This window comes from Terrapene carolina, unplaced genomic scaffold (assembly GCF_002925995.2).
Source record: "Terrapene carolina triunguis isolate 2854851 unplaced genomic scaffold, T_m_triunguis-2.0 Scaffold374, whole genome shotgun sequence".
Classification (NCBI taxonomy): domain Eukaryota; kingdom Metazoa; phylum Chordata; order Testudines; family Emydidae; genus Terrapene; species Terrapene triunguis.
Genome location: NW_020664725.1, coordinates 13,159,253 through 13,187,128, shown reverse-complemented (window position 1 = coordinate 13,187,128; position 27,876 = coordinate 13,159,253). Strand labels below are relative to the sequence as shown.

The following is a 27,876-nucleotide window of genomic DNA, read 5'->3' as shown; positions in this document are numbered from 1 at the left end:
AGTCCTGGCTCCCAGTCCCCTACTCTCACTACTAGCCACCGCTTCCCTCTAAAGGAATGTTTCTAAGCAGGTGATACCCTTTCCCCAGAGGCTTGCAAGGCATTGACTGTGTCTCTGCAGCCACACATGGACTGATCACTGCTCACTGTTCTCAGAGACCCCCTGCTGAGCCTGCTGCCCCCCACCCCCCATGCTCTTTTAGAGTGTCTGCCACGGGGAGTCCTGGATGGGGCAGTCGGGTGGGGTTACAGAGAGCCTGTTTGTTGAATTGCAAAGTAACTGTCGCATGATTTTATCAAAACACGGTTCCCTTGACAACGGCTGATGTCAGCCTTGTACTTGCAAGGAGCCAGCAGCTGTGTGGGCCCCCCCCCCCCCCCTCAGTACTGGGGCCAGAGCTGGGGAAAGCAAGAGCAATATAAACAGCCCGGTTTATCAGATCCTGCTGGGGCTGGGTGAGGTTCTGCCCCACTCTTTGATGGAAGGGCACAAAAAAGCCGCAAGAGCCTGGTGGGTGCTGCCTGAGCACAGGGGGCAATGCAGGAGGCTGTTCTCTACCTGCTGGCCTTAAGACTTCCCTCTGAACGGTCCCCTCCCCTTGTGCAGCTCTACGGAGAGGTGGGTCCCCTCTTCCTTTTAGCCCTCCCCCAGGTTAGAAGGACGGTTTGTCTGATTCCCACCCGAAGTCCCTGGGACCAGAGGTTTGAACTCCAAGCCGGGTCAAATCTTTGCAGGAGGATAGATTAAGTCCCTTGCGGTTATTGGCCTTGAGTCTGTCAGAGGAGACCGTATAAACAAACGAAGGGTCTGTCTGCTCTGTGCCCCGAGACTCCAGATCACCATCCTCTGGCTGTGGGAGTGGGGTGTCTCCGGGGTCTGGGTGGCAAAGCACAGAGTGGAGCCTGGCTTTAGCGTGAGAGGGGCGATTGTGTGGGTGCATTGAGGCTGAAAGGAGTGCGGGGGAGAGTCAGGGCTGACGGTCACCAGGGTACAATTTACTGTTGCGAGTTCAGTTTGTGCTCCCGGAAGGGTTTGCTCCAGGCGTGCTTTTATAAACCGCAAAAGAAATAGGTGCCCTGGATCGTTTCCCTTGATGCTCAAAGGCCAGTGACACCCTAATCTTCTCAGCATTACCCGAGGGCCAGGAACATGCAGTGTCATTTGTAGGGCTCTCTGGCGTGGCATCTTCTGCAGCCTTTGGGGTTGTGCGCTCGCAGCTGTGCTTCTCGTTGAGCCTCTCGCATATGGAAGTGATCTCTGGGCCCTAGCATGACTGCTCCAAGCCTTGGGCAGCCCTAGCCGCTATCCCACCTGGGCCTGGCCCGGGGTGCAGCTCCTGTCTCCTCCTCCAGATGGAAGCTGTTCAGGGAGTGGGAAAGGGTTAAAACCTTCACGGTTCTTCCCTCGTTTCTGTGCTAAATTACCTTAAACTTTCCGCAAGTGGCAACTGCTTAGACAGATGTGTTGACATGGCAACAGGCAGCTCCAAGGAAACGCTCATCAAGTCGGGAGCCAGAGGCGGCAGTGCAATCATGACAAGGCACCTTGAGCAGGCAGAGAGTCTGCCGCTGCCCTGTCTGTGCCCTACATTGTGGCAGGCCTTTGATTAGTGAGAATAATTCATACATCTCTCTAACGACCTATCCCGCACCTGCAGTCACGTGCATGGCGCAGACAGAGCCAGGGCCTTAATTTGCTGCATTAATAATGTCGCCCTGTTCCTGCCCCAAGGAAATATTCCCAAGGAGCAGGGCTAAAGTCACATTCCCTGGTTGGCCATTAGGCCTTGCCCTCTTCGCACCAGATGGACCAATGCAGCACATCAGTGTGCAACAAGCATGAAGCCAAATGCTCTGGGGCTAAGGAATAGGGGTGGAGCATTCGTGCAGATCCATCCCCAATGCCTGGACCACATTCTCAGAGAGTCAGTGGGCTGGTTCCTGTGTACCCCCAGAACCTCCCCTAATACAACGGGGCTGTTGGCTCGAGCAACAGCATGGTCTAGTGGATAGGGCACTGGGAGCCTCTCAATTCTATTCAATTCTTAAGCAAGTCATGTCCTCTCTCTGCCTCTGTTTACCCTCCCACTCTGTCTTGTCTGTCTAAACTTGAAGATCTTCAGGTCAGGGACTGTCTCCCTTGTTGCTACTATAATACATACAGTAATAATAAGCCCTGAGCCTCCGCAGAGGGGTGCATGACCTGTTTCCTCCCCAGACTCTAAACTGGAGAATTTTGCCACCTTAGCTATTTCAAGAACAAAGTTATTTGCAGGAAAGTGCCTGCTGCTTCTGTCCCACTTGTATTTGACTAGTATTGCGCATCTGTCCCTAATAAGCCAGTATAATGCTAACAGATTGTCAGCAGGCAGGAGTGAACCTGGGACCTCTGAAGCTTAGTTTAGGAGCTTCATACGGCATGAGCTGAAAGCCACATGTCTCTTAGCCAAGGCTGTAGTAGACTCCTTAATCGCTAGTTGGACTAGGTGTGACTAAAGGGGGACAGTGCCACACGAAGCAGGCTGGGTTACACCAGCACTGAACTCCCTCCAAGTCCTGTATAGCTGGTTAGTTCAAGCACCCCAGTGCCAATAGGGCAGCATTATTAGCTCTCGTTTATAGAGGACTGAACTGACATGGCCATTGCTGCTGTTAAAGTTGCTCTGGGCAGTGGGATTTGAGTTCTAGTGTGCCTAGCTGCTAGGCCCCTGCTCAGTCCCTTGGACCATACCACAACAGTACCCTGTAGCCCCTGGGATCCCTATTACAGACATACTGGGTCCATCAGGGAAGAGGGCACCATGCCCTAAGGAATCCAGGAAAGGATTTATGCCGTGCCAGCCTCACAACCCTGTCTGTTCAGCACCACTTCATGGCATGCAGCGCATCATTCCACCTAACACAGCAATGGGAAAATAAGATTGGTCAGGCAGACACAGCCAGTCACTGGAATGAGAACAGGCTGTCCTGGAACCAAGGAAGCAGCTGCTCAGTTAGCCCTGACGAGGCTGAATCATCTCTCTATGCCACAGGTCTCTGCTGCGGGGTTCAGATACTGCTCCCTCGTTTTGCTCTTTTGGCAGCTGCACCCTGGGGTGCATGTCTATTGGTGTATGACTGCTGTTTTTCCCATGCTGCCCTAGGCCACCCTTCTCCCCACCCTCAGTTGTAGAGAAAGCCGCACCATTTTATTGGAGCTTTGCCATTTCCAAAGCATGTTTTCTGTATAAGCAGACACCTGGGCTTCCCAGAAGTCTTTGCTGCAAGATGTGTTCAGCTGGGTGCCGCTGAAAGAGTAATACAGACTCAGGTGGTTTCAATGTACGGTATTATTTACCCTATTGACGTCAATGGTAGCACATTCTTAGTTTTCCTTCTCCATGGCAGCCTCTAGATACAAGCAGGGAAGCATTTACTAGCTACCTACATGGGACTAACCTTTTCAGAAGTCAGCATATAATTCTCAGATAAGTAAATGTCCATTTTTGATTATTTTGGGAACAAACCTCCCATTAGTCTTTCACAATCCAACACCACATGGATTCTTATCAAAACACTGTAGTCTTTATTTGCCATTAAGTCAATTCAACAGGGACTGTTACATAAAACCATATTATGACATTTTCTTTACACAAAATTACCCCATTAAATTACGTTTTGGTACAAAGATTTCTTATTCAACCACCATATTTAAATAGCTTTCTAACTCTAAGTGACAGCAATACAGGAGACACATTGTTCACGTTAGGGGTATTGTATTGACTCGTCTTGCTCAAGACGCACAGAAAATTCAAGAAGTGGGAGACACCCACATTTCAAAATAAAGATAAGATCTGCTACAGGAATTGCTGGCTTTCCTGAATAGTTTTCCACAGAGCAAGCTCCTCCCAGAACTAAAGGAAACTGTATCCTATATGGTGCAATTTCACTGTCTCTTTATTGCAGACAAGGTTCCAATGGGGCCTGCTGGACAACTTGCTGCGTTCTTTGAGGCGATTGTCACAAGCTCCAGAATCTCAACTTTCATTTAAAAACAATAAATAAAAGGGCGGGGGGGGGGGGGGTGTCCAGCTCCAGCTTTTTTGGTTAGAAAAAAGCCTTGGCGATGTGACCCGCGTGTAAGCGTCGGCGTTTCCAGGCAGACTGAAGCAATAGCTCCCAGGAGGGAGGGCTGCCTTGCTCGTCTTGGTAGCGTTAATGCTGAGGCCCAACAATGATGCTGTAGGTGTTGCCATTGTCAACTTGTGCTGCATGCCAAAGCCTGGGAGAAAGGCAGAGCGAGCTGCACAATGGACTGTGAGTGGCCCCCTTGTGTTGGTGCAGTGAGTGTGTGATGCATGCGCAGTACCACCACCTTTCTCTCTTCGCACTCTGACCTTTGGAAACAGTAGGCCAGAGGGGAGGAGCAGAGCCAATCCCACAAAGTCCAATGGACATCCCCCCTTCAACCAGCTGCAGCATGCTCTTGTGGGTGGGTGCCAAGACTGCCGTTTACCAGGCTCCAGTTATTGCTGCTTCTCCCTTTGCAGGATGCCGCCTGCAGACATCACTGCTTTGGTTACACTCGGTTCACGTTTTTCTGCACAACCATGAGGGCTAGAAACAGGTGTATTTAAGGAGAGTTTGGATTCTGATGTCATTGCACAACAGAGCCCGGGCATGAGCCTGTGCCTTAATCCTGTCCTGCCGAAGGATGTATCTGAACACCTATGAGTGGGAGCCACGCCTGGCAGGGCATGCATGATCGTACTCTGCCCACCTGCATAGTCAACTGAGTGGTATCTCGAAGAGCAGAGCTTGGGCAGGTATCACTGTCTCCCCACCGCCTTGACAGTAGCCCGAAAAGCTACAGGTGGACCATCTTCCCCTCTCCCTGTGCCCTGAGATTTGGGAGTTCACCAGCTTGTCTGCTGTTTTACAAATGGCCTTGCCTTTGTTTGATTAAACATGACCCTACATAAAGTACATGGAGGCACTCAGCAGAATCGTGCACCACTAATACAGCTGAGGGGCAAAGAGGATACAGATTAAAGTTTTTGGAACACGCTTGTGCCACCTTGTTCGTTTGGGATTTTGGCTTGAAGGTGTCGATACAGCCGCTGGTGTGGTTTTTGACTGTAACATGATGGGAGGGAGGCACACTGCCTCGGTTTGGGCTAATGTTCTGAGCAAGGACTGACGTTACTATTGAATAGCAGCAGCTGCAGCATCACCATTGTAGCTTTCCTCTGCAGCCCAAGCCTGTGCTATACCATGTGCTATACCATGTGACAGGCTTTTTGCCAGAAAGTTTTTGCAAAGCTGATGCTGATCAGGTTTTTATTTCCCCCTTTGCAAAAATGCAAGGAGTTTGCCCTTTGGGGCTGTCGAAGTCACTAGTTAGTCCCAGAGGGCTCTTTGCCTTGTGACTCTCCCACTGGTGGTTCATTCAGTTCTGTCTTCCCTGCTACTCCCCCGCCCTCAATCACAACCACCTCCCCCCACTTCACTGTATTCCTGATAAGGGCTCTGGGGGGAAGCATTTTCCAAGCTTATCTTGAATAGCTTCAGGATTCAACTGCCTTGGGAACTGTCTAGTCACAAGGAAAATTGGCAGTTTTGAGGTGGTGAATGACAGGAACTGAATGGAGGCTCAGAGTCTGTTTGATTTAGAATAATAGAACATCAGGGTTGGAAGGGACCTCAGGAGGTCATCTAGTCCAACCCCCTGCTCAAAGCAGGACCAATCCCCAGACTGATTTTTACCCCAGATCCCTAAATGGCCCCAAGGATTGAACGCACAACCCTGGATTTAGCAGCCCAATGCTCAAACCAGAGACCAATTAGTTGGTCAAATTAGATTATAAAAAAAACCCAATCAGTAAAATTGACACCCTCCCCTTTGCAGCCTGTATATACAGGGTGGTGATAGTCGTGCTGCTCAGTTAGCCATGGGCTTAATGAAAAAGCAAGTGCCACAGGCTTGAGGCCCAGGATGGGAACGACTCTGCTCTACAGCAGTGAGAGATTTAAAGTCTACACCTTGACCTAAATCCAGCAGTTTATACCACTGAAAAGGGAGAGCTTGGCCTGCTATCTAATGGGACCCACAGCTCTGGAAGGTTCTGAGACTGATGGAGAAGTTGTCTGGAAAAGCTACATTAGGCCATTGTTGAAATGTTGTGAATGTTACTCGGGCTTCTGAATTGCATCATGATAACTAAGGCACCTGCTCTAGAGGTGGAGAGAGGAGCTCTTCCTGTGGGGTATATTGGCACACATGCTGGACTGGGGTGGCAGAAAGGTCTTGATGGTTTGGGGGTAGTCTCTCATGACTTAGTCACTCTAGCTGCCTACATCTCAGCCCCATTAACCCTTCATACACCACCTCATGCAGTGCATACTGTTTACAGCTGTGAATGTAAGAGGGCCAGGGGAAGGGGGCTTCAGAATGTAGCCACCCCCTGCCACACACCAGTATATGAGGAGGTGAAGGAATCACCCACATGTTTTTTTAGGATGAGTATTTACAAATAGGAAAATATTAAATAGGGACTATGAAAAGTAAATCTGAGAATTTCTGTGGCAAAGTATGTCTTGTCTAGGGAACTAAGCTGTCCATAACCAGACCTTCATTTTCCTGTAGCCTGATTTGCTCTGAACTCTTTGGCTAATGCTTCCACTCACATTTCAGGCAGAGGGCAACCCAGGCAACATTAGCAAACAGCACCTCTGATCCTGCATTTAACCAGATTTTGGTGCTTTCACATTGGGTGAGGTGTTGGGTTTGAAAGAGGCTGAAGCAAGAGCTGGTTTTGGGGATGCCGCTGTCAGGTCTGTACTGCCAGTGTATCAAGGGCTACATTGTGCGGGGTAAATATTTACCAAAAGCCAGCCATCGCTCCTTTCACTGTTCTAACCACTGCCTTGTAATTTCTATCAGTAGGAATACAACAAGCTTATCTAGCAGCTAGATACAGCAATTATAAACTGAAACTAACCCAAAATGCTAATTTCACATTCCAGTGTGCACTCATACTTAACTATAGAGCTCTGTTCTTTGTGATCACAACACAAGCAAGAGAATCAGGGCCTTTTACACCTGTGCACCAGCCCTTGCAGCTAATGCCACAACACAGGTGCACCGGTTCAGCCCTAAGAGGAGCAGTCAGTTCTGAGTGTGGCAGGGTGGAGGGGCTTTTCCAGGTTAGTTTGTGCTCCCCTAGTAATTCTTCCTCAATGTACTTAGGACTTTAATAGTCCCAACAGGGTTAAAAGAGGCTCTTACAAAATATGATGCTAAGTCTAACTAAGGTTGTAAGAGAATATCTCTGTGGTTGTTGGAGAATTAGCAGCAGATAAAATATATCTTAGCCTAGTAGGTCTCAACCTTTTCCCTTCTATGACCCTCCTCCCACCTAGCTGGAATCCAGGATAGACTTTTGTTCCATCTAGGACTATAGGAAGGTAGGTTAGTCACAGCTCCCTAGTTGAGAACCCATGGTTAGAGCCCAGCACAGATACAAAACTTGTATCCACATCTGATGGGCAAACATGTCCATGGATATCTGCAGATTTGCAGGGCTCTACCTGTGATGTTGTTTGTATATTTTCCCTACCTTAAACTCACTCTCTATGCAGAGCCATTCCTCTGAGTCTTTTGCTTTCTATAGAGCTTTCCCTGCTTGAGTATTTAAATTTCCTCTTATAATGTAGTTTTTCTAAGTTCTCAGTGGGTGGCCATGATTCATTTTTATAGTCCCTGCCCCTATCAGGGCGGACCCTTCGGACTTCCAGGTGTATCCTATAAAAGCAGCAACATATGCCCTCTCTCAGCCCTAGTAAGTTGATTCTAGCCACACTGGAAAAAAGCGTCTCTTGAGGTTAACCCAACTGTAAGGTAAGGTTTTAAGAAAAACCTCCTAGTTTTATTATACTAAGCCATAGTTCTCCTGTCACACACAAGGTTACAGCAAAAGGTTCAGAGAAAGTAACAAGCAGGATCCAAACAAAACTGCATATTTATTTCTCAGCATCTTCCCTTCACTTTTAGAAAGAAAAAGAATGGCTGTCCCAGCCAGAGTCTCCAACTTCAGGTAAATCAAACTTATTTTGTGAGAAGAAAAACCAATGTGAGCCTGGATTTCAATTTAATACACAACTTTAGATGGAATAGCTGGATGCTGCTTCTGGTTCTGCAAACAGAGCCCAGGAATTGTATCTGACTGGCTCCTTTTGCCATTAGCTGTTAACTTGTGGTTGTATTTCTCTTAATGACTGTAAGTGACTATGGTGCTGGTGAAAGGTGTGGGAGTAATACCCCTGCAGGGTGCAGTTCTCCTCTTAACCCCTAGAACAAGTACAGTCAGGGCACCTGAAACTCCCTACTACAAGGGGGGAAATTGTCCTTTGCACCCTGACTCTTCCAAATTGGATTGAGAAATGCAGACTCACTGTAATTCCCCAAATAACTGCTAGCACCTGCGGGTTACAACTGAGCTAGTCTGGATTTGTCAGGTCAATGCATGCTTTTGTACTGATTTAACTATATTGGCTTAGAACAGTTAAATCTGCAGCCTCTTTGAGTGGGTGTTATCTGTATAATTTACTCCTAAAATGTAGCTCATTTCCATAAATATATAACCATCTTTTATACCAATATAATCTCATCCTTGCTAGAAGACTGCATGGCTTTAACTATCTGTTTCTAAACCTATATAGGTAATAGGTAGAGCCTTCCAGGGAAACCACTCCCAGAGTCCATTTTCAATCCCCCTAACCACTACTTCCCCTACCTATAATAAATGTTGAGTAGAGCTAGGCAGAACTTTCCAACCAGAAAGCTTTCCTGCAAAAAAAGGGGGGTGGGGGTTCCGAAAATTCCCCCCCGCCCCCACAAGAAAATGTCATTTGATTATTTTTTTTGCAATGAAAGTTGTTATAACTTTGGAGCTTCAGTTCTTCCACTCTCCCCTCCTCTTGTGCCACCACATGCAAAAGATTGAATGGAGTTGAATGGTTTATTTCTCCCTCTGCTTTGACTTTTCTTAAATGCTCTCAACTTTGGAGGATTGGCAAAGCTAAAGGGTTTCATTTTTCCTTTTGCCACTTCCAAGCTGTAGATTTTTCTAAAGTTGAGGAGGTTTTAAAGAGTGAAGAAATGAAAATATGCCCCTGGACACTACTCCTTTAATTGTGTTCAGTGGAAAAAGGGGGGGAAACAATTATGAAATTCTGAAAATTCACAATTTTGCAAAACAAGAATTGTTCTAGTGTTCTTCAAAACAGAAATAACTTCTAATTTTGGTGTGAAATTGTTTTTCCTTCTCAAGCTGCTTTAACATTGAATCCTTTTCCTGATCAAAACCAAATGACTCTTCTTTTACAATGGGTTTGAGAGGGGAATGGTTCAGCAGGTGACCTGTGACAGTTGGATTCTAGCAATGTTAATAGCAAACATCTATGGCCACACCCAATCTCTTCCTGTGTTTAGAAAGAAGAGGGTTTTTTAAATCAGGGAAGCATAGGAATTAGCATTATGTAACCTACACTAAACTGCTGCTTTCAAGTCATTTGGATTTGTTGGTCAGTGTTCCCTGAATAGCTTAGGAGTTACCTATGCTTTTAGCCTCCTGTTATAAGAAACTGGTTTTGAAGAATTACTTTCCTTATTCACAGTTACCTGTGTAGTCTGTTGGTGATCCAGATACATTAAGCAAACATTGCCTGTGCTGTGAATGGGTGATATCGAGATCAGGGCTGTGCTAAATGGGTTGCATGTAATATAGAAATGGAGCTATTGTGTGAGGCTGTTAATACATTTTCTTCCTTCACATTTGTTTTCTGAGATCAATTATATGAAATAAACGGAGTTGTTTTGTACCATCTTGAAAAAGACAGTCCAGAGAACCCCACACTGGCAATAGGAACATGCTTATTTTTCGTTATTTGTATCTTGGTGTCTCAGCTGCAGCCTGCCATTAGAATAACTTAAAGGTAATGCTACCATGGCGCTTGCTAAGCTTACAGTGTAGAACAATTTTCGATTCCATTTTAGCTCACTAAAGATTTAAAAATGAAATGTACATACTCTTTATTTTGTATTAATACACTGTAATTGCTTTACAGAGTCCAGTATACCAGTTGCATGTAATTACTACAGATGAACTTGCCCAACTGGAGCTCACAAAACTAGTGCATTTATCCCAAAGCAAAGACTAAACCCTCTAACTCTTTAAAAAAATACATTAAAGAACGTACCACACACACATATTGCACTTTTCTCCATATGAAATTTTTACCCCATATACATCTCACCAAAGTCTCTTCAAAGGAGCCTGTAATACAAGATACTAAAGGTAATACTTAACTATACAGTAGTATACACAATCCTCTAATGTTAGACACAACAGACTTGAACAAAAGCAGCCACTTCAAAGTAGCATGAATACGAGTGGTGCCCACGAAATAGTCTAGTGTGGCATTAGAAATGTTTTATTCTAAAGAAAATGACATGAAATGTTAAACAGGCTGTTAGTTGAGGGAGATCTAACCTACTTCATGTTCATAACATTCAAAACTCTTTAGCTCCCTAGATACCTGCATTCCAAAACTCAGCAGTTTAAACTAGTTGGGACCCTCTGGTAAAGAAATTACTAAAATGAGTTGAGATCAAACCACAACAATAATTCTGCTCTCTGTGCCCCTGAATCCTGATCCATGGCAGCCTACTATGTATGGCGTGGTAGGGTTTGTTGTGGAGATAGTTAAGAAAAGGGGCAGGCCATGTTTTGTAACTCAACTCCCTGTGCAGAACTGGGCTTCTGAATTTATTGTTCATGCTATGGAGACATTTCCATATCCATTGTTTGCTTCTCCCTCATGCAGCTCTCTAGGTATTCAGCTTGGCCTCGTATGTCCACAAATGTTTGCTTAATATTTAAGGGGGCCCCCTTGCTGCCCACTCTTGCAGCGTGTGGTCACCTGCCCTGGGGAGATGCTTAGACTCCACTGGACCTCTTTGCCATCTAGCCATAAAGAAAGGGGTAAGTGGGCACAACCTCTAAGCTGGGATTCCATGCTTTAGCTTACATGGGATTTCAAATTGCCCACCAGCAATGACTTTGGAATCAATGTGTAGTCAATACAAAGCCTTGATTGAACAAATCTGACTGCACTACAAGTGGATTAGTGACCAATATTACACAATGTGCTGTATAAACACCACAGGTCAGTCAGATTTTAGCATACTAGGAAATAAGGCAATTGCTGGCAGCAGTGCTGAACTTTTTCCCGTTTAAAGCTGACTAATATATAGTCACTAGATTTTTTTTTTTTTACCTTTGCCATGTAAATACTGTATTATTGCTCTGTGTGCTGGCTGCTTATTCTCTGAAGGGAAAAAATGGTTCTGCAGTCTGATCTTTGATAACTCTGTTTATGACATGAAATTAGTTGGTCAGAAAATCTGATTATAAACTGACTGGGCTTTTTCTCAATGTATCAGGAATTCTTTCTTCTGCTACCACCAATTCAGTTCAATGTCTTGGTGCTTTATACAGTGCCTGGAGAACTTGCCCGTGGGTCAGTGTAAAGTGACTGCCTAGATTTGGTGGGGTTGGGAACTTGGAACAAGACCTTGATTTGAGAGCAAAGTCTCAGGCGCAAGGTTGGCGATTGTGTAGTGATAGATACAGATGGAGCTATTAGCATATTTAGCCTCTTTCCTCACTTTGAACTTAATGAAAAGGGAAAACCTTCCAGACAACAAAAGGTGTTTTTCATAAGCAGTATCTGCTTCTCTGCTGTTCTTTGTGCTTTAAAGAACCTGCATTGTGCTTAGTGTGTTCATCTGCTCACAAAGGGCTAAACTCTCCAACTATGGGGTACTAGGTTCTCCTTTAATATTGTCTCACAGTATTTCAAACACTGGAGACAACCCAAATTATGGTGATTACCTATGTCCCTTCTATGGATCCAAAGCCCAGCTGCTGTCTGGCATTTTGTGAACTGCAAGGGTTTGGAGACTCAAGTGCTTGCTCAAAGTGAGTATCTGTTGAAATGGTTAATATAGCAACAGTTCTTAACACTAAATATTGCTGTAATACTTTTAACATTTCACATATAGATGAGCAATCAAAACACTAAGGAAGTTACATTGTATTCCACATGGTGGAACACGTGCTCTGAAGTGACTTTGGCTTTAGCATGGATATAAATGGGGTATTGTCTACTTTCTTCAGGAAAAAAAGCATATAATCTGATAAAGAACCCAAAAAGGCACAGCACTATCACTTCACATGGGGTTTTTAAGCTCATTTTGTTTTGTCCTTAAGTTCTAAAACCTAAATTGTCCAAATATACAAAGCTTAATAAACCACCAGCAACGCATACTGTAAATTCAAAACAGTTATTTTTAAAAAGTGACAGAGGACAGATGTATCCTCTCCAGTGACCAGAGCTGCTCCAAAGCAGAGGCCTCCACAAGAGGCTGTCCGCAAAAAGGGTTGATTTCTAATGCTACCCTGGCTGACCTTTTTGACAATGTCATTTGCTGCAGTTGTAGACCTCCTCTTGGTACTTTCACATCTCTATTAACTGATCCTTTACCTTTGGAGTATTCTGTACCCCATTCAAAGGCCTCTAAAAACACTGCAGTGCCCCAAGTCAGACCTAGCTATCTTTTGACTAGGTCAGTGTATCATTTTGTCAAAGTTCCAGAAACTTCCCATGATGGGCAATTAGAAGTTTTTTGGCAAGTTTGGGGAAACGCTGTTTGCTAGCAGGAGGATGTGAAGTCTGTTGGAGAAACACCTGGTGTCCTCTGAGACTTACTGTGGACTAATTCAACATCAGTAGCTTAGAACCAACATTTCAATGCCAAAGTGCAACTTTCCTTTAAATCCACCATGCACTAAAATTTCAAGAGTTTTTGATTTGCCTTCAGGTTACCCAAGTCTGAGTTCCAATGAAAAATATATTGCTTTTATTGCCAAGAAGTACAATGCGTCACTCATTCATTCTCCTTTCTTTTGCAGATCTTTAACAGGTTTCATCTGGTACTGGATGGATGCTAGCAGAGTATCCAGTTTTTGGAAGGGCCCCTTTTCTTTCTCTTAAAACTACATCTGTAATCTCCTCTGCAAACTGGTTCTTTGTTTGACCAAATTGCACTATCCATCTCCTGCCACCGGGTTTGTGGCATAGTACTGACAGGATGAACTAATGGCTATGTAGCTTTTAGCCATCCCTGGCTAGTACCTGTCAGGTGGCTTTTACATCCCCCAGTAGGTCAAGGGTCGGAAAATAAGCCATGAATTTTAGGGTTGGAACAAAAATGAAAATTCACATGCTTTTCCTTCACTTCACCTGTCTTCCATTCTTAAGTTAACACTGCAGGGTGGCTAATTCACCAAGACATAGCCACTATGTTGGGGGTCAACAGTCTCCATCATTTCGCAATCAAAAAGTCCTGGCAACTCTGACAGGGCTAACGCCTCATAGTTGGACTGAGACTCATGAGATGCTGAGCTCCTCTGGCTATCTGGTGATGCTACATTGCTTTGCTGGGCTGGGTTCATGGAATACTGGCACTGGTTTGGGTAGTCTGGCTCAGAAGAGGTGACGACTGGCAATTCACAAGTCTGATAGGAATATTGTAAGGGCGGCGGTGGTGGCTGCTGCACATGAATCTGCGATGGCAGCCGAGGTGAGCTGTGGATCTGTGATGACGGCAATGACTCCAGCTGCAGTTTCTGATACTGGCTAAGGAAAGGGTCATATTGCATTTGTTCTGAGGAAGGCTCCATTACCGGGCTCAAGGGCTGTGCCAGGCTGAACTGGGGCGGCGGCGGCGGCTGCTCCTCCTGGCCTGGAAGTGGCAGTTGACTTGAGCTTGGGTATGAGCTTTCAGCTATTTGCATCTGGGTAAAATAAGCCTGCAGCTGGGACTGCTTCTGGAGGAAGAGTCTCTTCTGATGCAGCCTGAATCAAGGACATCAACAGGAATTATTTTCAGTCTTTGAAATATTAATACTTAGTGAGATTTGTCTGCTAATCATTCTCACAGCAATGGCAGAGGAGAGTGGTGAAACGTACCCTGGGTTCCATAACCTTTGAGAGAGCCAATCCCTAAACTGCTAGTTGGGTTTCATTTACAGTTGAACCTTGTTAATTGTCACTTTGCTAATCTGCACACTCAACCCGTCTCTCCCTGCTTCTCAGCAAAGGTGCAATAGCAGAGACAATGCACTAAGGTCTCTCATGGCTAACGTTACAGAACATATTCTAATAGACTATGAAGTATTATCCTGAACAATTAAAACTAGACTATGCTTGGCAAATAAATAAACCTTATGCACTATGCAATGCAGCAGGAATAATTTATTGAAAAAGCCCACACTTCACCCCCACAAAAATGCTAAGGGTGCTTGATCATAAAAAAATTCTCATTAACTAATCAACATCCCAACTTCAACCAAAAATTGTAGATACATTTGCTTTTTTGTTTGTTTGCTACTTGCTAAATTTCAGAATTCAGCAACTGACAGAGTCTCCCCAGTTACCAGTGCAAATTAGTGAAGTTCCACTGTTCCTATTTTGTGACCTGCATCATCATCATGGATTTTAACAAACACCCATGCTCTTCACATCTGACAAACAGGAAGAACTTAATACGAGGACTTTTATTTCATAGCTACCGTTGGCAAATTCTGGGGATAATCACAGAAGTGGGATCTCCAGTCAGCCAATTTGCAGGGCATCCAGAAATATGAAGTCCTTTCCTGCCTAGTCTCTAAAGCAGAGGTGGTACAAGACTGTTCCCAGCTCACCTAGTTTAGGTAGTTTACATTTCCTTACACGCAACCTTCTTTTCTTTATTTAAGACATGAAAAAGCACATGAAGTTGCTTTGGTCAGCAAGATAGTGTTCTGGATGGTTGTCAGCCTTAGCTCTCAAGCAAGAGTCAGCGTTACCTCTCAATTCTACAGCCACTCTTGACGCTCACTCCAGATATAAAGGGACAACAACGAGAAAGTAAGTGAAGATTTCAAGTCCCTCTACCAGTGTTTGTGGATTACAAACACATGGATTATGTGGATATGTCTCACTATATCAATTCCCTGCCATTGCAGGGGCCTTGGACATTGGTGCACCTTCATCCTTCCTGTTCTCTGCCTCTGGCACTCGAGAGTTGAGTCTCCTGAGGGCTGTTATACTTTTGTCTAATTCTGGCTTTAAGGCCAGACCCCTTCTGACCTTCAACTCTGACTCTCTCACACAAACCAGAGCCAGTTTTTAGCTGACTGTTATACAGGCCTTTGTATACCCTTGCTCTTTTTGCTTTTGTATCAGTTTTCTCTAACTGCTGTTGAGCCTAGCAATTTAAATACACAGAGAAAACAGTGAAACCGGTTTCAAAAAGAGGGGGGGAAAAGGGGGAGGAAGAGACAAAGATGTCTCTTCCAATCTAAACTCTGTTGTTGTAGACATTACAACAAGCAAGCTAGTTTGAGAAGTGTCCTTTTTAAATTGATTGTCCCTTTGGATGTCTGTCAAAGCCTGGCTCACAGGAATTCCTCATGTTCTTTGTGGTAAAATTATCTGGTCATGGAAAAAAGGCAGGAAATACCCAAATAACTGCAGGGATTCCGAGACACCACGTCATTCATGTTCTGAGTTACCATAAATATTGCAATACATGGTACAGAAACTTTCACTGGAAACCATGAGTACAGAAGTATAGGAACACTGCCCCCAATTCACAGAACCTCTGCACACTAAAGAAAGCTTAAGGACACACCATTATCTGCTGAATCAAACTTTTATGGTCCTTTATCATCACTGCAGTAGTCAGGCAGTGGTGGCTGTTGGGACCCAGCTCCCTGTCAGTCTCGCTCTCCTCCACTGCACAGAGGAAGTGAACAGGGCTACACTGTAGGGTTGGACTCAGGAGGGAAGCAGAAGGCTGCACCCTGTGAGTATCACACCCCCCTCTGCTCCTCCCCGGACAGAGCCCTGGCTGACCCTGCCAGCCCATCAGCCTGGCCCCATAAGCAAAAAATTCCCAGATCCTGAAAAGCCAAAATTTGGGTGAAATTGGCAAAACTTGAATAAAATCTAGGAATTTTTCAGCAAAAACTGGTAAATACTGATAATGAAGGGCCTTAGTACTGTGTTCGTAGAGATTTTTAGATGAGTTTGCCTGTCCCAAGAATGTCTCTATTTTCCTATTACTCCTGGGAGGAAGTTGCATGCAAATTACTCATCTACCCAGATTGTGAACCATAAGAACGGCCGTACTGGGTCAGACCAAAGGTCCATCTAGCCCAGTATCCTGTCTTCTGACAGTGGCCAATGCCAGGTGCTTCTCACCTGTGCTCTTGTAACTGCTGTTCCAGGCTTCGGGGCAGTTCTTTGCAGTACAGCTGGCAGGTATTCTGGGCTTTTGACAGCAGGCTGGGTTTCTGCAACAGTACCAAAAGATGATGGATTTAAAATGTGAAATGAAATGCACTGTTTTAAATGGATGTGAGTTCAGGAGAGAATGAACTGTCCCATAAAGCCTCAGCTGGGGAAGTACTTGTTTATCCTATCACAATGTGAGGGTTTTTAAGAGATTGGGGGCAGCATTTTCAAAAGGGGATGTGCAAGTTTTGGATGTCCAACTTTAACCTATCTAGCACCTGGTTTTGCAGCACCACCAGTTACTGGTAGTGCCTAGAGGCCCCAATCAGGGATCAGGATCCTATTGTGCTAAGCACCTGTAACTAAAAGATAGTATTTGCCCCAAACAGCTTTCAGTCTAAGTAATCACCCTCAACTATAACTGAAGTTAGTGGTAGCTGGAGGTACTCTGCATTCTGAAAAACCAAGCCCAATGTCACTCAAGTTGGATACCCAAAATAATCTGAACCACTCAGAACTCAAGCACACTTGAAAATGTTGGTCTGTTTCTACATTCTAGATATGATTATGTACTAATTGGTAGCCATAATTGATTTCAAACATTCACAGAGGTTAGACTTCTGTGGGAATTTTTATTATACAAGCTGGGAGAATCTGCAGAGTTTGTGTTCTTAAAAGAAAACCAGTAAAAATAAAAAGAAATGTTACTCTGAGATGAAAAAGGACAGAGGCTCCTCAGATCACTCCCCAAACTAGATCTTGGTACATTTCCTTTAAAGGAATGCAACCAAGAGGAGCTACCAAGAACTGTCATTGAACTCCTGTTACTCATATTTGCCTCTAATTAGCACATAAGTAACTGGCTACGAAAGTGGAAAACCAGAGGCAGTAGCTGCAGCAACCAAAGGAACCCCTATTAAACAAGGTATAACTTGAATTTTTGTTGTTTTACTAGTTATCCACCATTTTTCTCATTGACAATAACTGTGGCTAGATTGGTGTGTACTATCGATGGCTGGCTTGACATTGTGGAGGAAGGCACCATACCTGCAGTCTGTGTTGCAAGTACTGTGTTTCTAAGCTCTGCCGTCTGGATAATAACTGTGGATGCACGCCATTAGGGAAGGCGGATACAGTCTCCTGATGCTGAGAAGCTTCCTCCTGGGAAGAGAAGGCAAGAGCACAGTTTAATTCCTCCAGACAGAAGCTACATTTTCTGCTTAAACCCTTTAGGGAGCTGCTTACACAGATCTCCATCGCTGCAGTGACTGGGGCTCTAGTGCCACTTGATCTGCGGGGCTCATTGCTCATTTAGGATTGTTTAGAATTTAGATATGATTGTTTAGAATTCTCCTCGATGCCACAATAGAAAAGGCACACAATTGACTAACCTGGAGAAATACAAGGTATTTTCTGACTCATCTGCTCTCAGATCCCAGTGGCACCAGGACAAAGTGATCCTGACCCTGTGAATATGTCTGCCTCTTTTCAGAGTTTTAAAACCAAAGACAAAAGGCTTTTGATACGAATTTTAAAAAGAGCTACACACACAGTGGGTGTCTCCAACAGGCACGATAGCTGCTGGCGTGGCTGGAGAGAGAATGGTTCATTGGTTGGCACCACAACTGAGCTCTGACCTGTCACACTTAATGACACGTTCTTCCGAATGGATTGTGACTTTCTGGTTTCCAGAGAGTGAGGAGTGGCACCTAAATCTCATAGCGAATTGTGAGAAAGCACTGGGATTATCAGTGCTTCAAAGTTAGTCTCTAGACCATTTTGCAAGGAGTACAATAGGTTCTATTGACCATCCATGCTGATTATTCCCCTGAGCAGGTGGGCCCAACAAGAAAAGATAGAAAGCGCTTATTTACATTTGCTGCCTCCTGTTTTATTACAAACAGGCAAATAAAGGAAAATGAAAGCAACTAGTTGGATTTTGTCTGGCAAAAGAAGGCCAAAGCTGACCAAGTGATGTACCACCAACCATATTTAAAATGACAGGCGGAGGTCAGTTCTGTTACAGCACAGTAACTCCACTGTGGCAGAACAGAATGCAGTTCTAGATGCATCTAAAACACACGTCCTTTAGACAAACTAACAATCCGTTGGATCCGAAGAGCCCAGAATACCATCTCACTGGTTCCACAAGGCTGGCAAACACTAACCCACAGGAGCTCAGTACCTGCTCTACCCTCCATTATACAAGTGAGGGGGAGAGGAGCAAATTTAAGCTCTAAATTAATGTCTCCTCTAGGTCTCCCAATGCATCTCCTCTCCTCTTTATCTGTCTCTTTGAGGAAGGGGCTTGTTTCTGCCTGTGGCTTGTACTGCACCAAACACATTATCAGTGCTTAACACACACCTGAGGGGGGCTGTTTACAAGATTCTGCAAGTGGGGAGCAGTTGATGTTAGGTTGGGCTCTTCTTCTGATCCCATCTGTTCATATAGCAGCTGGACTTTATTCAGCTCCAGGATTCCTTTGGTTCGTGCCAGATTCTGAAGGTGCTGTCTAAATGCTACAATTCCTGGACAAAAGTCAAACAGAACAATATCAGCGAAGCTATTGCTATTCAGTCAGCACAGCCAGCTGAACTCTGGCAGGGCCCAGCTGAGCCGTATTTCACCACTAAAGCTTGGGTTAAAGCACACATGGTACTACATTTGTGCGTAACTTCTCATGACAACAGTGAAACAGTTACCTTGGGTGAGGGATGTGTCAGATGCCCTGCGCCCCTCTCGGAAACTGACGGGGGAGCGGTTGTGGGCCTCTCGTTTCTGGGAGGTCAGTGCCTGCATGGCTGGATTGGCAGGTCTCAGGCCTATGAAAGGGGGTGTCATTCTGGGTGCTGACTGGTTGGCCAGCACCATTTCTTTCAGTGTAGGAGTGTCCTCAAGGAAGTTAAGATCCCTCTGAAAAGATCCCATATCATATTCTGAGTCAATGCTGCCCAAAGATGGATTCTCATCCAAGGAGTAGACTTTCCCTGTGAGCAATAACAAGCACCAGATTAAATGAAAAGTGCAGTAATTTAGCAAAGCAAAGCACCACAGGTTGGAGCCATTTTTACCAGCACCGTCTCCAGTGACTGGCATGGAGGAAGTGTAAGAAAAATGCAAGCTTTATAAACACACTAAAATTTCCAGCACTGCAATGGGGGTGTCACACCTGGTTTTAATACTAAGTTGAAGGCTAAAATAAGTTAAATGGCTTGCTAGCAAGGATACTGTGCTCCCAAAGTGCTTTTCAAACAATCACTTCATTCACCACTGGGGTGAAACACAGAAGCTATTTACAGTGGACAGGTACATTACACAACTATTGGGGACACGAAGATGTGCATTCCATATCCAAATGAAACTGCAGGAGGAATTTAGGGAGGCAGAATGGAATTACCCAAACTGGAACCTAGCAGGGTTAGTGGGAACCAACACTTGCAGAAGTGCAATGGAATCTTGAATGGTTAGATGTGGTTATGAACTTGGCTCTATAATCGCGAAAAGACAACAGCTGAGGGCTTTAGCCTTGCACTAAGACCTCAGTTGAGTACTGACTCTGGTAGAATGCCATTAAGCCACCAATCTTGTTTCCTTCACCACACTCGTTTTCTTGAGGAATTTCCCATTCAAGTACTGTCTAGATTCTGCTCAATTTGGGAGAGCTCACAAGATCATAGCCCAACTTGGCATTGCTGCATCCCCGCATTGGCATTGGGCTGCAGAGAAACTAGTGTTTCTGTCTAGGCACAATCTTCACCTGGGAATTAAATATGTTGGGATGGTTAATTATGCTAAAAATGTAACTCATTTAAGTTGCCTGCCACCCTCTACCCTTTCTACGTTGCCCTTAGATTGGATACAGTTGTGCTTGTATAGGCCACCTGTGAATTTGCTCCCCTGTCTTCATATCTGTCTTTATTAATTAATAAATAAAAAGCTGCTTTTCTTGATAGTTCTTAATTTAAGACACAAACCAAGCTAGTGTTCTTCATCCAGCATGTAGCAAGCGGGGCTCGTACAGCCTTAAACAAACTTTTGCAGAGACCTCTACAATTTATGTACCTATGCCTGGCATCATGACAAGCTGGTTGGTCACTTCTGCCAGAGTGTGACGTCTTTTCCCACAGCGGGTTGCTTGGAGGGCTGCAAATGCCTGCGCGGGATCGTCTTCTGATTCGCCTTCTGTCTCTATCCCCTCATCAATAGAGGTTTCCATCATGCTAGTAGGCAGTGACTGGCATCCTTTCCTAATCACCATAGGGGGCAAGGGATCTAGCAAGCAGCCGTTTACCTAAATGCCACAGGGAAAGGAAGAAAGACAGCATTCAATTACTAGCATAGAGGCTCCTTGAAGAATAAAATCTCTGCCCTATATTGTGGGACGCAGACCGAGACTGACTCAAGGCAGCTTGGATGTTCAGTGTCATCTGCGAACTCCTCTGATTTAAATCAGAGACCAGTTCCGAGTTCCAAAGTGAGGTTCCAGAAGAGTAGAATCACTGGTCACCTTATTTTGTAGTTAACTTGAGAAATTCCAACAGGAAGTCTTAGTTTCCATAACACTTATTCTTGTCAGGAGCGTCTCATAAAATCTGCTTCAGGCGTCGCCACAAAATATTTACATTTATGAAACACGTGAATTTTGTTCTCTTCAGTCCTGTCCATTGTTTAATTTAGAGTCTGGCAAACAAGCATTCGTAAGACCAAGTCTGCCCTATTTAATTCTGCACTGTCTCTGTAAAACTGCAAAACAATCAGTTCACCTAAGTGTATTTCACAAAGGATCAGCAAACATGCCCTTCCTTGGTTCATGCTTAGAACTGGTCATTTGCAATAGAGGTCCATTCCTCTGATCTTGCGTCTGCTCAGTCCAGCTGATGTGGGGGTATCTGGGACTTGCAAGGGAAAATGAACAACATCAGTTTGTTCAGATAATTTTACATTTTGATTCCTTAATAGTGAATTGGAAAAAGAGGGAGCCTGTGTTCATACCATACTGTGGCCGTACTTTATGCAGTATTAAAAAATAGTTCTGTCTCTAAAGTACCCTAGAAGCTGTAAGCAGCTTCCTTTCGTAAGATTGCCCTGGGCTGCTCCTTTTTTCTTCTGCCAAGATCAGGGTGGATAAAAATAATTTGTTTATTTTATTTTTTTAAAAACCCCTAGATTTTATTTTAAATGGACTTTTAAAAATGTAAACGAAATAAATTTTGTTTTTCAAAATAAGCCCACTTAATTTCAGTTTTAATTTAACTTTATGACAACCTATGTTAAGGACTAAATTTACAATAATAAAAATTTAAATAAAAAAAATTCAACAGGACATATTTGCTGCTGGAATTTTAAAGAAAGTCAAACCACTAAACTGATGGAAGTCATTGGCTAAGCACCTGGAACCAGAGTTTGTTGAAGTGCTAAATGGGCTTTTGACAGCAAGTAGCTGCTTCTGCGGGTACAGAGAGAATATTTTTTTTCATTTGTTTATTCAAGTAGTTCAAGTTCAATTACTAGCTCATTCAAAATTGAGAAACTGAATGAGAGTTGAAAAAGCAAGAAAGTGTGTTCTCTCCCAATCTACGAATAAAAATGGAGAGTGAGGATGAGATCTGTTAGAACTAAAATCTTGATGGACGTGGTGACCTGAAACATTTAGTTCAATTAATTAACTATAGACACTTCCTTAAACAAATCAGTATGTTTCAAATGCAATTTTGATACTTACTTTTTAAGTATCCAGCACATGTAAGATTTTTAACTCATAATGATTCTAAACTTCTTTTCTGTGCATTTTTAAATTAATTCCAATTTCCATACAAATACTGCGTGGCACAAGTCATGAGTAAAAAATTAGATATCTAGTAAATAAGAAATGTCTATTTTCTAAGATAATAAAGTAGAATTAACATATTCAGGAAAGATGTGGACAAATTGGAGAAAGCCCAGAGGAGAGCAACAAAAATGATTAAAGGTCTAGAAAACATGAGCTATGAGGAAAGACTGAAAAAATTGGATTTGTTTAGTCTGGAAGAAGAGAAAACTGAGGTGAAACGTAAGTTTTCAAATACATAAAAGATTGTTACAAGGAGGAGGGAGAAAAATTGTTCTTGTTACCCTCTGAGGATAGAACAAGAAGCAATGGGCTTAAATTGCAGCAAGGGAGGTTTGGATTAGACATTATGAAAAACTTCCCAACTGTCAGGTTAGTTAAGAACTGGAACAAATTGCCTAGGGAAGCTGTGGAATCTTTCAGTGGAGGCTAGGGAATAGTTGTCAAGTGTAGTTCAGGAACCCATCCATGGTCTAGCTCAGTAGGGATGTCTGGACAAAAGATGAAAGAATAAAGAGGCATCCTTGGGTTTGACATTTCATGGATTTAATAACATTTCCTCATTCTTGGTTTAAGAAGGTTTTAGGAGAAATAATTGAATCCTCTATTCCTGTCTAATACTGAACATTTAATATTACGCTTTTGCCTTTATTATGTACAGTGCTCTTCTCCAAACCCTTCAGAGGGAGCTTTCCAACCATTGCCTGGAGTCTGAGGTACTCTGCTCCTGAATTTTCCTCTTCTGCATTTTCATTTCAAGTCCCTCCAACCAGATAATTACCTCCCTGCTCTTCACTAATCCCCAGACATTTAAGCAGTTGCAATTTTACAAAATGGTGTAGAGTTCTCTACAGAGTTTAGTCTTATCAGATTAACTTCATAATTAGTTAACTTCTGAGCTGTTTTGGGTTGGGCCAATTGCCCACACATCTCTGTGGACTTTGCTTTCTAGTGAAAACCCAGTCAGGTTTTCACTAACTAGGTCTGGGAATGTAATGTCTATACCTGGATAAGGGTTAGAGTGGGGAGCACCCCATAAGCCAGATGATCACTAGACCTAGGAAAAGGGCAGGCATTTAGCTATGCCCAGATGGAGGATCCACAAAGCCCTCCAGATGAGAAATGACTGCCTGGTTGGCTAAAAGATCTGTATGTTTCTGAGAGAGTTACTTCATTTCCATGCTTTCTGGACTCATGGAACGGAGACTTCAGGGTAAAATGGAAATTCTCTAGTTTATCCAGTCCTGCTTGGATAGAAGCTGAGTCACGTTTTGGGGTGATACCCATGGACAGCTGGGGTTGTCTGTTCATCACCTCCACAGCTGCACAATGCTAAATGATAGATATTTCTAGGGATAAACTTAGAAGGGGAAGAATGCATTCAAGCTTTACCTAGAGTAAATTTGGATTCAGTTTTATTCTGGACACTTCCTAATATCTTTTGCAATTTAATTCTTAAACTTCCCCCTGTTCTTAAACTCTCAAGTTTCCTGCATAACATTTCCAACCTGTTTTAAAACCCACTTGAGCAAGCAGCTTGGTGCCAGAAACAGGTTATTTCTGAATCTGTGGAATCCCTGTACTCTCCTTCACACCATTCCTGCAAGCCACCACGTTGTAAGCACCTTCTTTCTGATCGTGGACAAAGCAGGATGCCCTCTGAAGTCCATCTGTGCTGCTCCTTAGTCATTTGGGGATCACTGGGTGATATGAGGTGTTCCTACTGACCCAAGGAATGAGACTGGGACTATTTTCTGGCATAGCAGTGCATAGCATTAACTACAAGGGCCATCATCACCAGAGACTTAGATTTCATAGATTGCTTTTTTTAAATACAGGGATCGCTAGTGTCTCTCCCCAGTCCTGACTGAAGAGTCTAATGGGTGACTGCATTACAAGAAGGGGCTTTTGTATGCACTCCCAGCTGGTGCAATTTAATACTGAACTAATGTAATTTTGTGACCGTAACAGAACAGTTCAGCGGTCAATGAGATGCCAACGCCACGCGGCAGAAGCATTGCTTCTGTTCAATAGGAAAAATTTAAATGTCCCCAGTTATAGTCAGTTTTACAATAATATGGGGAAGGTCATCCCTGTTGACTGAGTTTTCCTTGCAATGCTGTAAACTTGAATGAAAGTTTTGCACATGGTCCTGAGCACAGTGCAGATGTTCCCACTACACACTGGAATTCAGTTGGCCATTCTGTATAACTAGCATAACTTCCTAGTTATTAAACACAAGAGAAGATAACAAATGGCCAGTCTTTGTGTGCCTTCTCCCAGAGTTTAACCGCTAGTAGTGGGGCCTCTGAGGAGTCAGATAGCAATGTCAAATGCAGGGATGCAATTCCTGCCACTGTTTTTGCAGGGGTAGAGGATGTATGCCTCCTCTCCACAAGGAAGCCTGAAAACAGAAAAGTATTAGTGACACCTGAGGCCTTGCTAGAGGCATTGCTAACACAACCTCCAGCAGTTAAATCTGCAAGGAAGGCAAAGTGCCGGGCCCTACGGCCCTGTCTTGACAGGCAAAGTGTGTGGCTTTCAACTGAATTAGCTGACCAAAACTGAAAAGCTCTCAATGCTTATGTAAGATCCGGGCTAACAAGCCTGAAAGCATGCTAGCTAGCTTCTTGTAGCCTACGCTACCTCTCTAGCTACAACAGGGCCCGCTAAATGTCTTCAGCCCAGGGTGGATTGATTTAAATCAGCTAGTTAAATCACCAAGAGGCAAGTCTCAATTTAAATCACTGATTTTAATAAACTTTTCCATTTGTACTTCAGGTATTTTTAAAGAGGCACATTCTCGCTGATGGATATAACCATTAAAACATGTGGATTTACAACTAAATAGAGCCTTTACACTAGATTTGGTACATTTTTTGCTAAGAGTACACTATAACTATGTACATTTATTTAAGCAATTATATAGCTTATTATTTTCACATTCTTAACTGTACATTTAGGTATGTTTGAAAATGGTGAATGATTTGCTGCTTATTTACTAGATAATTATCTTTTTGCTCATGATTTGCATCAAGCTGCATTAGGATGGGAACTGGAATTTAATTAAACACACAAAGCAGCATATAAAGTTTATGGTGATTAAACAAAACTACCTCAAATGTTTTGGATACTTAAACTTCTCTTATCAAAACATGTTTCATATTTTCAACTAAACAATTTGTTAAACAGATGAACTAGTGAGTGAATTAAACTGATTATTTCAGATCAGCCTGGGCAAGTTTTCAAATATGCCTAAGTGAAAGTGACTGAAACTTAAGTTGCCTACTTGCCTAAGTCTCCTGAAAATGAGACCGTCTCTTAAATTATTTAGCGTGACCTATTGTGCCATATTTATAAAGCTTGATCTCAAATTAAGATTCCCCCCCTTATTCTTTCCTTATATAGAAAAGCAGCCTTTAGCTCACAGTTCTTGATAGAAGCTCATGGATTCAGCATATTTTATTATTTAAACCTTTAAAGAGATTATAATAAGTTTAGGCCTTAGCATATTTTATATTAAAATCAGATTTCATTTTAATCAGGTTAAAAAAAATGTAAACAAATCCAAATTTTTTTATTTTAAAAATCGATTGTTATCCACCCTGTTTCAGGTGGATAACATCTTAAAGAACAATAAGAGGGCTTTTCAATTACATTACACTAACTCAATTGAGCTAACACAATTGAAAACTCCATCCTATTTGCTGTCAAGCAGTGCCTGTTTGTTGTCTCCTGCCGCCCCCAATGTGTTTAATAAATAAGGATTTAATGTTTGTTATGCTGTCATCAAGAAAGAGCACAAAACCAGGGATACACCAGTACCTAACTGGTGAATGCAAATCATTGGGAAGGCTCTGGCAACTTATTTGTTAACACAGGGCTATAGATGAGATTTGATGTTACAAGTCAGGTACAGAATGAGAATAAGTTTCAGAGAGCTTTTCCTGAATTTAGCTGGTTTCCATACCATGAGAAACAGCATTGTAAAATGGCATAGTGAGCTTCACGTTCCTCTCAATGACTCTGACAAACTTGGTCTGTTTGCAAATAAAATGATGGCATTTCATATCCTAGCCCTGCAAACCCAGTCTGGGATCTGAGAGTTAAGCTGTTTCCCCCACTAGCTAATGCATCATCAAAAGTAAAGATTCTGCAATGGACACTTAGTTAACAATTCTGCTACCAGTGCACAACCCAGAAGAGAAATCAGTTTGCCTTCTGTTAGTTATGCTGCTGCAGCAGCAACAAAAACAGAGCAAATTTATTTTAGTAAAGTCAGCTGATATGACTCAGAATAAAGGGAGCAGATCTGTTGAATAAGGAAGTTCAATATTTATCAAGTAATTTTCTGACTATCACTTCATACATTTCTGAATCTACTGAAAGAAAATAGTAGCTAAACTTCCATTGTTATAAGAGTGCTTATAAAACAAGACTTGAATACTGAAAATGGCTTTCTATGCCCTTCTTGAACACCTCAAGCTTTTCCAACTCCACATGGGACAAAAACTAAGCCATCAAAGAAAGATAATGCAAACCCCCCCACCCCCGCCAAACAAAAAAGATGGAGATCTAGATTCAGATTCTACTAGAGAAATGAGTTAGGGCCCAGTGTTCACTACACGAAGTGGTTTTGGCTCCTGTTCTCATATGGGATTCTGTTCCTCCATTTTTAACATGCATTGGCAGACCAGGGCTGCTGCAGGTCAGAACTAGCAAACTACCATCAGGGGCACGAGTGGAGTAGCAGGGTTGAGATGCATAGGCAGAGATATAATGGGGAAGTTTACACTGCAGTTTCATTCCCTGTTGTGCCGACTAATGGTATTAGTCGGACTTTCATCAACACTAAATTAATGTAGAAACAAAATCTAATGAACTGGCAGCCCCGATGCAGGGTTCTCTAACTAGAATTCTAACATGAAAAAAAGGGTATTCGGGGCTGCTGTATTATGTTTTTGAAATGTTTTAAGGGAAAATGTGTTGCAGAACAGTTAATCTACAACAAAGTGTCCTTTAGTATTTTGAAAACCAACATTTTTTCAAACAGCCCATGTAGATCTAGGGAAATACTTCCAGCATTCTGATGAGATGAACACCTATCCATATTGTGCCTATAGTAGAATGTGTTGGTATGTACAAAACAGCTCTGGATCTGTTGTCTGATATTTTAAGACAATTTTTTTCTTTCCATAGTGTGGGTCACATTTTAGGAATATTTCACAGACACCTCCCTTCCTATGTGTGATTCCATGGACCATCTATACATAGATTTTATGCTACCACCTATCACTGTAGTGGATTTTGTGTAGTCTCTGGCACTTCTGCCTTTTCAAGGTAAAAACAATGCTTCTCCCACTTGAAAACACTTAATATTCCTGTAGCAATAATAGTTTCTTACATGGAAAGTATTTAACATATTTGCTGTCTTGTAGTGCAATTTAGCAGCTGAAATGGATGAGGACAGCCAACACCACATGGGCAGTCATTTCTTTGCAGACCACCAGTGGCATATGGACCACAGCTTGAGAACCTCTGGTGGACATGGACTGTAATATCTAGCCATTGCAATATTCTCGAGGTCAGTGTGATCTGACTCCACAGTATAAAGTATTCTGTGTGCTGGTCTATTCTGTTCAAGCTGCATTTATTTAAAAAAA

General features: G+C 43.2%; 1 protein-coding gene and 1 long non-coding RNA gene across 3 annotated transcripts in view; one reads left to right on the top strand and one right to left on the bottom strand.

Annotated features, from left to right (window-relative positions):
- Positions 1-461: 461 nt before the first annotated feature.
- LOC112111666 lies at positions 462-27,876 on the top strand. The gene is made up of 3 exons (XR_002908517.3): positions 462-618; positions 27,413-27,553; positions 27,652-27,876. It is a non-coding gene; the product is annotated as an uncharacterized LOC112111666 (long non-coding RNA).
- Positions 8,882-27,876, bottom strand: part of SIK2 (salt inducible kinase 2) — a 105,402-nt gene continuing 86,407 nt past the window's right edge. For both annotated transcript variants that reach the window (XM_024207165.3, XM_024207166.3), the window contains exons 10-15: positions 20,449-20,677; positions 19,089-19,373; positions 18,751-18,914; positions 17,433-17,546; positions 16,353-16,444; positions 8,882-13,961 (exon numbers count right to left, since the gene is read on the bottom strand). In XM_024207165.3, coding sequence (XP_024062933.2) covers positions 13,382-13,961; positions 16,353-16,444; positions 17,433-17,546; positions 18,751-18,914; positions 19,089-19,373; positions 20,449-20,677 — 1,464 coding nt within the window. In that variant the 3' untranslated portion in view covers positions 8,882-13,381. The remainder of the gene's footprint in view (positions 13,962-16,352; positions 16,445-17,432; positions 17,547-18,750; positions 18,915-19,088; positions 19,374-20,448; positions 20,678-27,876) is intronic.